Raw genomic sequence first — 12,272 nt, 5'->3', positions numbered from 1 at the left:
AGCAGTAACCAGGTAGAGAGTCGGTATCCCGCTGTCAAAATAAGTCAGTGAGGACTTGTCAAGGATATGTGACAGTCTGAAGTTGACCGCAGCTGCATCGCAGGTCATTAGAAAAACACTATTTAAAAAGATTAGCAGCACAGTTGCCGTGTCCTGTTCAAAACTGGTTCAGGGATGACTAGGGCCCTACCAATTTCAGGGCCATGAAAAAGGCACCAGGGACCATGAAATAAGCCCTTCCCTGTGAAATCCGATGTCCCCTTGTTGCTAGGAGCGCCCCAGCAAAGGGGGCTCGTTGCTCCGGCTGGGCAGGGGAGGGACAGGACTTGTCCATCTCCTGCACAGCTGCTCTGTGGGGGGAGACCAGACCCACATCTGGGTGCCTCCCCCTGCTGCACAATGCTCTCTGGAACTGGGCAGCAGCCCCAGATGTTCCTGCAGCTGGACGAGACTTGTGGAGTTGTGTCTGATCTTCCCTGTGCTGCTGGGAGTGCCCCAGCAAAGGGAGCGCTGAGCTCCAACTGGGCAGGGGAGGGACAGGTCTTGTCTCCACCTCCACCTCCGGGAACCTCCTGCAGCTGCAGGAAGCTCTGTGGTTGCTGCACAGAAGTGAGGGTGGCAATCCCATGACCCCTCTTCAACAGGTTTGCAACCCCCACCCCCACAATCCCCTTTTGGGTTGGGACCCCCACGGTTACAACATCATGAAATTTTGGGTTTAGACATCTGAAAACATGAAATTTACCAATTTTCAAATCCTATGGCCGTGAAATTGACCATAATGGACCCTGAATTTGGTAGAGATGACCACTGATGCCTTGGCAGATCAAAACCTGGCAGACAAAAGCACGGTTGTCTGACATTAAGCTAGTGTAGCTGCTTGTTGTTCACTAGAGGGTGTTATACGGGGTTCTTTCAACCAGAAGCTCTTGGTAACTTTTACTCTGTACGAGGTAGTGTCAGGAAATAAATCAGGGGAGACACGGCCGTCTGACCAATAGATGGCTGGTACAAACAGGACAACACAGGAGTGCTTTCAATTAAAGCTAAACTTTACTTAGTCTCAAGCACTTACAGACGTCCGCAACAGGTTAGTAAAACACCCCCAACCCTTGATAATTACCGAAGCTGAGTGGCTCTCGAGTGACACAGCGGCAGGTTTCCGGTGGCCAAATCTTCCGTCTGCTGGTGGGGACTGCAAGATGTATCCAGAGGGAGAGGCCAAAAAGAGTCCAACTACCTCAAACTTTTCCCCCTTATTTATACATTAGTAATAGAATGACATGTCCCTTAAAGAAAACTTGTTAAATAAGCAGTTTCAATGGTCAAGCAAGAGGTTCCTTCTGATTATTGATTAACCAGGTGTGGGTTTTTCCAGAGTTTGGAGCCTTGAGGCCCCAGTAGGCCTTCCTGGGGAACATCCTGCTCTTTGAAAATGCATGTATCAGCAACTTCAACATAAATCTTATCAGGAAGGATGCGGAGTCAAGTTGCCCTTTCTGTGGCACCCAAAACCCCCTCCCCTCCTGCCTTGGTCAAGCTGCATGGCCACTTTACAGTCTGCTGACTTAGCTGCTTTTAGCAACAAGCCATAGTGGTTTCAGGCACTTTACTGGTTTGCCAAAATCTCCCCATACAGAGGGCAGTGAGTCTTCTGAGATTGGTGTGCTCCTAACTCCCGCAAACCAAACTGCAGGGTTCAGTTTCCAAACTGAATGGTGCACAGTTTGCAGAGCTTTCCTTTATGGTATGCAGGGAAAACTTCCTTCATTAACACCCGTATAGAAGTATGTGTGTCTTTGTTACAATGTGGTATTGCGATCTTGTGCATGACCATTTTTAAAACCTGTATTATAGAGGTACAGCACCTATATATATATATAATACTGGACTTTCTCACGTTGAACCAAAAAATCAGCGTCCATCTCCACAAATTATGCTCAATTACCATACAGTTGATTTAGACTTATACCTGTTCTAGGATAAAGTCTGCAGGCTACTGATATTTTCTTAAACGTCCCTCTGTCTTCACCATATGCACTGTCAACAAATATAAGGTTATAGCGGATTTTATTTATCTTTTAAAACCTGTCAGATCCATTATCCAAACTGAATATGAGGCAAGGATCAACATTTGTTTTATCCCCTTATCTATCTAGGTGACCAGACAGCAAAATCAGGGAAGGGGGTGGGAGGTAATAGGCTTCTATATAAGAAAAAGCCTCAAATATCAGGACTGTCCCTATAAAATCGGAACATCTGGTCACCCTAGATCTGTCTGAATACTTTATAGCTTTAAATCTAATTTATTTCAGCATTAAGCAGGGTAATAAAGGATACTGGTGCTCATGTCTCCAAATATATATGTTTTGAGGCACCTAGGTTAAAGTTCAGAAGCTCAGTAAAGGTTAACTAGTTGTTTTTCAGCATGGCCTCTAGAGATTTTGACAGAGCTTTAAATCTCCTTTAAGTGATTAATCACAATAGAGGAATCCAGTCAAGTCCTAAGGCTAGGTCTGTGGTGAGAGAAACTGAGTGAGTGTACGACCTTGGTTGTAAAGGCTAAAGTTACATCTGCCGTTTAACTGAATGTAGAAGGCAAGTGGTTTGTATTGCTCTTGGGGCTGCCTAATTTTCTCATTAAGAACTGTAGAATCAGTCGGAGACGTTTTAACTCTTCCCTGCTAACTGCTGCTACTTCATTTTAAAATCAACCACTCTATTCCATATTATCAAGGTTCCCATACTGTGCTCATCACAGCAGTCTGAATGCCTTCCAATACCTCATTAAGTAACTCGACTAACATCCCCATGTGTTCTCTCATTCTCTATCCCCGGGGGATATTTTTTAAAATATACACGTTGCTGTGTATTTATGTTACAGAAGGCAAGGTCAAAGGGATGCACTTTGCTCTTGGGGTAAAAGGTGGTGAGGTTTGTGATGGCCCTTAGTACCTGGTATGGAGGGATTCATTCCACAGTCTCAGACCAGCCCCAGCGAAAGTTCTAGCTCCAGCAATCTTTACCCTTATTGCAGGGGTGAAAGTAACTTAAAGGACTTACCAGTACGCCGGACTCCTGAGCTGGGGGCAGGGCCTCAACTGGAAGGGGCGTGGCCTCAACTGGAAGGCACTGGGCCTTTAGAGCCCCGGGCCCTTTAAATCAAGATTTAAAGGGCCCTGGGCTCCAGCTGCGGTAGTGGCGGCTGGGAGCCCCGGGCCCTTTAAATCACTGCCGGGGCTATCAGCTGCAGAGGTGGCTGGGAGCCCCGGGGCTCGGGGACCATTTAAAGGGGGCCTGGGGCTCCAGCCACCACTTCCGCAGCGGAGCCCTGGGCCCTTTAAATCACCACCAGAACCCCGCTGCCGGAGCCTTGGGGTAGCGGTGGCGGGGCTCCGGTGGTGATTTAAAGGGCCAGGAGCTCCCAGCCACTGCTACCGCAGCGGCGCCCCGGGCCCATTAAATCGCCACTGGAGCCCCAAGGGTCCTGGCCACCTCTGCTACCCGGGGGCAACGGGGCTCTGGCAGCAATTTAAAGGGCCAGGGGCTCCAGCTGCTGCTGGGAGCCCCAGGCCCTTTAAATTGCCACCTGGCGAAGCTGGTCCAGGATGGTGCACCGGCTCTTGCTGGTACGCCGCACCGGAGCGTACCGGCTTAATTTCACCTCTGCCTTATTGTAGAGAGTTCCGTTGTGTCAAAGAAGCGGAGTTATTGACCCTGATTTATATCTCAGAGTACTAGGTGGCATTTTAGGTATCCTGGGCCCAGGTTACAGAGCGCCATAAAGGTACAGACTGAGACCTTGTACCTGAATTGAAATTCTATTGGAAACTAGTGTGGAGAGCAGAAGCTAGATGTGATGTGCTCACAGTAGCCTATGTTGCAGGAGGAGAGGTGCTGTGCCATGCTGAACTAGTTAGGTCTTCCTGGGTGCTGAAGGCTTCATGTCCAGATACATCACAGTGCTGTAGTTTACATGAGGTGTGAATAAATGAGTCCAGGTCACTGTCCACCAGGATGGGACAGAGTCTCTCAGCCATCAGAGCTGATAGAAAGCATTATTCCTGGATACTGCTATATGAAAGCTTGGTGTCAGTGAAGAATCCAAGAGTCCTCCTAAACTATGGATTGAATTATTCAGTTATCAATGGATCTAATGGAGACTTCACTGTAGCAGTACACTCTTCCGAATGTTTTCTTCTGCCCACCAGCATCACCTCAACTTTGCTCAGGTTCAGCTTCAGCCAATTGTTCTTATTCCATGAGCTGATCTCATCCAAGCACTGGGCCATCTTGATGGTAGTGGTATGATCCTATGTGGTGAAGGATAGGTAGAGTTCTGTGTCATCTGCATGTTGTTGTATGTGAGTCCATGCTATCTGACTAGTTGACTTAGTGGCTGCATGTAGGTGTTGAACGGGACCAGAGAACCATGTCTGACTCTAAGCCTAGCAGTTGTGGTGAGTCTGCTAACCAAACTTGCCTTCCCCGAACTGTATGGATAATCACAAATCAGCTTTCAGTATTGTACTGTAAGTTCACTATACCATAACTGTCAGCCATTCAGCATTGTGTAAAACTAGTAGCTGACAGCCCATGCTGTGAGACAGCTGTAATTCATCAAGTCATGTGTGTAATATTGTGGTGATATTCTAAACAAAAAGAGCTTTCTGTCATGTTTGTAGCTGTTCTCATTGCTTCACATTGACTCTACAGATCATCTAGACTTCTGAGTGATGTTTGGGGTTATTGTATGTGCTGGTTGTGGTGTTATTTGCATGGTTGTGTTGATTTGGGCTAGGTTGTGTTGTGCTGGGAGAGATGTGACAATCTGCTTGGGTGACTAATGAAGGGTATGTACTGCCATGAGGATCTATGTGTGTTCAGGGTTATTGTGTATGTTGGTTGTGTAGGTGTCTGTGTTGATTTGTGGCAGGTTGTGCTGAGAGATTTGAGTTGATTTATGTGGTTGGTAGCTGGGTGCATGGGTGTGGCAACTGAACCAAGTAATCCACCATCTGTGTAGTCTCTCTCATACAACCAATGAAAATGTTGCATGCAAATTAGCAGTAGAGTATTGGTGCTGATTGGTTGAGTTACCTCTGATATCACAATGACCTAGGGCTCATCTCATCGCATAGATAAATGCCTTACTGTAACTGTATAACATGGGTGTAATTCATAAAGTTAAAATGGCTTAAAACTTAAAAATTGGATGGTAACAGACTGTGAAACTCAGTGACGACTCAGCCTGGTGATATTCTGAACAAAAAGAGCTCTCAGCCATGCTCGTAGCTGCTTCTGTTGCTTCACACAGACTCAGACTTTTTAGGCTTCAGAATGACGTTTATGGAATCTTATTATATAGGTGGTCCTCGTCCTTGTGTTCAAAAATTCATAGATTCCAAGGCCAAAATGGACCATTTTGATCATATAGTGAGTCTCACCTCCTGTATAACACGGGCCATAGAACTAATAATTCCAAGAGCATATCTTTTAGAAAAACATCCAGTTTTGATTTGAGTATCCACCAAGACCCTCGGTAAATTGTTCCAATGGTTAATTACTCTCACTATTAAAAGTTTATGCCCTATTTTAAGTCTGAATTTGTCTAGCTTCAACTTCCTGATATTGGATCATGTTATACCTTTCTCTTCTAAATTGAAGAGCCCATTATTAAATATTTGTTCCCCATATAGGTACTCACAGACTAATCAAATCACCCCTTAACCTTCTCTTCATTAAGCTAAGTAGAATGAGCTCCATGACTCTTATCACTATTTTCTAATCCTTTAATCATTCTTGTGGCTCTTCTCTGAACTTCTCCATTTTATCAACATCCTTCCTGAATTGTGGATACCAGAACTGGACACTGTATTCCAGCAGTGGTTAGACCAGTGCCAAATACAGAGGCAAAATAACCTCTTCTCCAACTCAATATTCCTTTATTTATGCATCCAAGAATTGCATTACCCCTTTTGGCCACAGAATCGCACTGGGAGCTCATGTTCTGCTGATTATGCACCACAACTCCCAAATCTTTTTCAGAGTCACTGCTTTCCAGGATAGAATCTCCTATCATGTAAGTATGCCCTACATTCTGTGTTCCTAGATATATACAGTTACATTTAGCCATATTAAAATGCATATTGTTTGCCTGTGTCCAGCTTACCAAGCAATCTTGATCACTCTGTAGCAGGGACATGTCTTCTTTCTTATATATCACTTCCTCGATTTTTGTGTCATCCGCAAACTTGATCAGTGATTTTATGTTTTCTTCCATATCATTAATAAAAATGTTACATAGCGAAGGACCAAGAACCAGTCCCTGCTGGACCCCACTATAAACATTTCTATTCAAAGATGATTCCCCACTTACAATTACAGACCGACAGACCTACAGTTGAGACCTATCAGCTAGCCAGCTTTTTTGTGTGCATTGTTAATATTATATCTTTCTAATTTTTAATCAAAATATTGTGCAATACCAAGGCAAATGCTTTACAGAAGTCTAAGTCTATTACATCAACACTATTCCCTTTATCAACAAAACTTGCAATCTCACCAGAAAAAAGATAAAAAATAAACATCCAGGCTGGGCTCTGTCCCTACATACAGTAAACTGTAAAGGCCCAGACACTGGTTCGGCAGAATTCAATACTGTACACGCTTCATTTGTAGCACAGTGAGCCCTTACCTCCTATGAGTTATATCAGCCCATCTGGGTTAAGCAGAACTTCCCACTAAAATCAGTGGGGAGTTCTGTGTAAACACTGATGGCACAGTGTGTTCCCACTGTTTTTGAATTTCTAAAATCTGTCCTCATGGTTTCACAAAGCTAGCAATATCTATATGCAGCCTTTTGATTGCCCATTACTAACACACGTATCTCAGGCCATGTCTACATTACAAGTGCTACAGTAACACAGTTATGGTGCCATAACTATGCTGCTGTAGCGCAGATGCTTCTTATCGCACTGGAAGGGTATTTTCCGTCACTGTAGGAACTTCACCTCCCCAAGCAACAGTACCTCAGTCGATGGAGGTATTCATCTGTCTACCTAGCTGCATCTACATGGGGGTTAAGTCTGCATAACTAACCCTGAGCTCCATAGCTATGTCTGCATTTTATTTTTATTTCTTTTGGCCACACAATTAGGCAAGTTCTGCACCATTCCCCCCAGCAAGCTACATTACTGAACAAATTAGGGTGAACCTCAAAATATTCAGAGTTCTGGTTTGGTTCAGATAAGATTCTAAAAAATTACTTAATGAACTTGTTTGACTTTCTCAAGTCAGCACATTGGGCTGGAAATCTCACACAGTATCACTACCTCTTGAAAATTTATCACTAGTGTCATGATATTTGGTGGTGTTCTTCAAGCCACAGCATATGAATTAACGAGACTCTCAGCTGCTTTTTTTTAAATGAAAGTTTCTAGATGCTTCTAGTCATAGTCAGCAACAGAGCACACAGAACCTTTCTCATGGGATTTGGGTACTTCCTATAGCAATACTGGCTGAAATCAGCAGTGTAAAACACACCTCCAAACATTTCTGAACCTTTATAAAATGGCTATGTAAGTGGGTAGGCATGTGTGGCTGTCCCTCACTGTCAATCTCAGAGGGTGGCTACACCTCTTTGCTGTCACGCACCTGGAACGACAGTCATACAAAGGAGAATTTAGCTGCCTCTAGATCTCAAACCCTCACGCAGGGCAGAGCTGTGAATAGTCTATGAGCCCAGGCCCTCAAGCAGGGTGGAGCACCACACAGTCTAGGGCTCAGGAGGGGGGTGAGCCCCACACAGTCTAGCATCCTAGCTCAGTGGATGGTAGAGCAACACAGGCCTCCTGGCCTATGATGGGAAGGCTGCCACCCCAGGGGTGAGATGGTGGGAGTAGGGGGACGCAGGCCCACCTGACTCCACCACGTCCCAGCCCAGGGCCCTAACAGTGGCAGGGTGATCCAGCCACAACATGCTGACCTAGAGTCAGCCAGCAACATAGCCAGATAGTAGTCGACTGCTCCTGGGCTGCTACCTGAACCCTGGGGTCATCCTCCGTCTCCCCAGGGTACACTGCCAGTGGCAAGCCCAGCAGCTTCTCAGTATCAGCTGGGGGTATCTCGGGAGAGTCCTCAAAGCAAAAGAAGTCTTCTGCGGTCTCCTGCATCAGCAGTGGGGAGAACATGTTAATCTCCCTTTGTGGCTGCAACCCAACTGAGCTACAGGGTCCACCTTTTATACTTCCTGTTCCTCTCCCACCCCTCTGCTTCTGGTGTGGTGAGTGTGGCTTTCCTGGTTCTGCCCACTAGGGGGCATCTGGCTGTCCCTTGCTGTCAATCTCCAAGGATGGCCACACCTCTTTGCTACAGGTTGGTTGTGCAACAGGGTAAGTGGAACTGGAGAAAGAGGATAAGATGTCAGGAGGACCATACACTGGTGTGAGACTAGAGGCTCAGGAATGCAGGCATGAGGATTGTTCCTGGGCGTGGCTTGAAGACAAACAAGTCATGCCTCAGAACGTAAAGATGGCCTCTCAATATGTTTAATAGAGCTTTGTTTCTTTCATCTCCATGAGCTTGTTGCATAATTTATTGCTAATTAAATAAGTTGATGGGACTTTTAAAATAAAACTAAAGAGGATTGTGGGGTGAAGGGACAGCTGTGTTACTGAAACCAGGAGCTTCACCTACAGCTCATTTGCTTGGGAGAGACCTGCATAGTCAAAGCCTTCATACAACTCTCGTATTTAGAAATAAATTTCAAATCATTATCTGATAAGAGGCAAGTGACTCAAAACTAGATGGTTAGCTCAAAATCAGAGATAATACCATCAATCTCTGAATGCTAGAGAGCCAGATCCTGCCATCCTTACCCACCTTGGTAAAAGGGATTATTGTTATGACATTTTTTCTGTCAACTCCCTACCTGGTATTTATATCTCTAAATTGCATTTGCCTTCTTTATTAACCTTTCAGAATAAATGTTTAATTAGCGTCACACCCTGAATTTGATTCTAGAAAAGGGCTATGATATGCCCACCCTGGATTGTTGCAATGGATGAAACATCTTCTTTTCCATGTGTGTTGTGTTAGTGAAAAGTTATGAAAATAAACTTTAAACTGTAAATGTAGACTCCTAATCGTAATTTATCTTGCCCTGTCCCAAATGCACCTTAGAATCTTAATCAGTACAATGGATGTTTATTTTGTTACGTCTTTATGCACAAATTCTAACCTTTTGTGTTGTTATTTGTTTTTAAAGTATGCGTTATCAAATAAGCCTGAGCACAAACCGTTTGATCCCGAACTGACTGCAGTTCATCCATATCAGGATCAGACCTTCCAACCTGTCTATTTTGTAGCAGAAAATTTTGAAGATGCCAAGGCCAAACTCCAGTGAGTACGTCACCAATGCCCATTCTTTTCATTGAGCCAAATACCTTGGGCCAAATGCTAATCTCCAAGTCACAGGAGGCATTACTACACCCCTGCCCAATCTGGCAGCTAAGCTAAGGTTAGAAGCTGGGCTCCCTTCACAGTGTCAAGATAGATCCAGCCTCGTTCCATAAAACATGATGGCTGACTCAGAACACACACAATCTGCACATTTTTTTAATAAATAAAAGTAAATACTGCTTTTGAAAAGCAATAGTTGCAAAGAAGACACCATCTACATACCTATCCAGCCCCCAAACCCAACATCCAAAAGATGCCTTACTCACGTTTGTCCTCGCAACATCTCTCTGAGGTAGGTTCTGTTTCTGAAAGGTAGAGAGATTAAATGACTTTCCCAAAGTCACACAGAAAGTTTGTGGCAATCAGGAATTAAAGTTAGATCTCTTGTAGCCCCGTCAAGGGGCTTTACCATAAGGCCATCCTTCTCTCCCAAATATGTAAGCACAAGGGAACAGAATTAAAGTCCACAGTCAACATAGGTTCTGGCATAACATCAGAGTGCAACCTAGGTAACAGGTTTCAGAGTAGCAGCCGTGTTAGTCTGTATTCTCAAAAAGAAAAGGAGTACTTGTGGCACCTTAGAGACTAACCAGTTTATTTGAGCATCAGCTTTCGTGAGCTACAGCTCACTTCATCGGATGCATTCAGTGGAAAATACAGTGGGGAGATTTATATACACAGAGAACATGAAACAATGGGTGTTACCATACACACTGTAACAAGAGAGTGATCACTTAAGGTGAGCTATTACCAGCAGGAGAGCGGGGGCTGGGGGAGGAAGAAAACCTTTTGTAGTGATAATCAAGGTGGGCCATTGCCAGCAAAAAGAAAAGGAGTACTTGTGGCACCTTAGAGACTAACCAATTTATTTGAGCATATGCTTTCGTGAGTGAGCTGTAGCTCACAAAAGCTTATGCTAAAATAAATTGGTTAGTCTCTAAGGTGCCACAAGTACTCCTTTTCTTTTTGCGAATACAGACTAACACGGCTGCTACTCTGAAACATTGCCAGCAGTTAACAGGAATGTCTGAGGAGCAGTGGGGGGGGGGGAATAAACATGGGGAAATAGTTTTATTTTGTGTAATGACACATCCACTGCCAGTCTCTATTCAAGCCTAAGTTAATTGTATCCAGTTTGCAAATTAATTCCAATTCAGCAGTCTCTCATTGGAGTCTGTTTTTGAAGTCTTTTTGTTGTAATATTACGACCTTTAGGTCTGTAATCGAGTGACCAGAGAGATTGAAGTGTTCTCCGACTGGTTTTTGAATGTTACAATTCTTGACATCTGATTTGTGTCCATTTATTCTTTTACGTAGAGACTGTCCAGTTTCACCAATGTATATGGCAGAGGGGCATTGCTGGCACATGATGGCATATATCACATTGGTGGATGTGCACGTGAACGAGCCTCTGATAGTGTGGCTGATGTGATTAGGCCCTATGATGGTGTCCCCTGAATAGATATGTGGAGACAGTTGGCAACGGGCTTTGTTGCAAGGATAGGTTCCTGGGTTAGTGGTTCTGTTGTGTGGTGTGTGGTTGCTGGTGAGTATTTGCTTCAGGTTGGGGGGCTGTCTGTAGGCAAGGACTGGCCTGTCTCCCAAGATTTGTGAGAGTGATGGGTCGTCCTTCAGGATAGGTTGTAGATCCTTGATGATGCGTTGGAGAGGTTTTAGTTGGGGGCTGAAGGTGATGGCTAGTGGCCTTCTGTTATTATCTTTGTTGGGCCTGTCCTATAGTAGGTGACTTCTGGGTACTCTTCTGGCTCTGTCAATTTGTTTCGTCACTTCAGCAGGTGGGTACTGTAGTTGTAAGAATGCTTGATACAGATCTTGTAGGTGTTTGTCTCTGTCTGAGGGGTTGGAGCAAATGCAGCTGTAACATAGAGCTTGGCTGTAGATGATGGATCATGTGGTGTGGTCAGGGTGAAAGCTGGAGGCATGTAGGTAGGAATAGCAGTCAGTAGGTTTCCGGTATAGGGTGGTGTTTATGTGCTTATTAGCTTATTAGCACTGTAGTGTCCAGGAAGTGGATCTCTTGTGTGGACTGGTCCAGGCTGAGGTTGATGGTGGGATGGAAATTGTTGAAATCATGGTGGAATTCCTCAAGGGCTTCTTTTCCATGGGTCCAGATGATGAAGATGTCATCAATATAGCACAAGTAGAGTAGGGGCATTAGGGGAGGAGAGCTGAGGAAGTGTTGTTCTAAGTCAGCCATAAAAATGTTGGCATACTGTGGGGCCATGCGGGTACCCATAGCAGTGCTGCTGATTTGAAGGTATACATTGTCCCCAAATGTGAAATAGTTATGCGTGAGGACAAAGTCACAAAGTTCAGCCACCAGGTTAGCCGTGATATTATCGGGGATAGTGTTCTTGACGGCTTGTAGTCCATCTTTGTGTGGAATGTTGGTGTAGAGGGCTTCTACATCCATAGTGGCCAGGATGGTGTTTTCAGGAAGATCACCAACGGATTGTAGTTTCCTCAGGAAGTCAGTGGTATCTCGAAGATAGCTGGGAGTGCTGGTAGCTCTTTTAAAACAAGAAGAAAAGGAGGACTTGTGGCACCTTAGAGACTAACAAATTTATTTGAGCATAAGCTTTCATGAGCTACAGCTCACTTCATCAGAGTGTGTGCGGGGGAGATAATTTCCTAGATATTTTAAAAAAGGTAATAAAAAAATCCTATTGTGTAACAATGCCCTCCCCTGCTCCCAGCAGTGTTTGAACACTGAACCATCAGCACATAAGTGGCAGGAGGAGAAGGCAGCTATTGGTTGTAGTGGTGGGGAAGAGGCTGCTGGGGCCATG

The 12,272-nt window shown here is 44.7% G+C and overlaps 1 protein-coding gene across 1 annotated transcript in view; it reads left to right on the top strand.

The window, feature by feature from the left end:
* Positions 1 to 12,272, top strand: part of LOC144273964 (tyrosine 3-monooxygenase-like) — a 45,061-nt gene that overhangs the window by 31,857 nt on the left and 932 nt on the right. The window contains exon 11 of the mRNA XM_077832719.1: positions 9,269 to 9,402. Within this exon, the coding sequence (XP_077688845.1) occupies positions 9,269 to 9,402 (134 nt within the window). The remainder of the gene's footprint in view (positions 1 to 9,268; positions 9,403 to 12,272) is intronic.

Source organism: Eretmochelys imbricata, chromosome 1 (genome assembly GCF_965152235.1).
Source record: "Eretmochelys imbricata isolate rEreImb1 chromosome 1, rEreImb1.hap1, whole genome shotgun sequence".
NCBI classification, from domain to species: Eukaryota; Metazoa; Chordata; order Testudines; family Cheloniidae; genus Eretmochelys; species Eretmochelys imbricata.
This window is presented reverse-complemented; position numbering and strand designations above follow the sequence as displayed.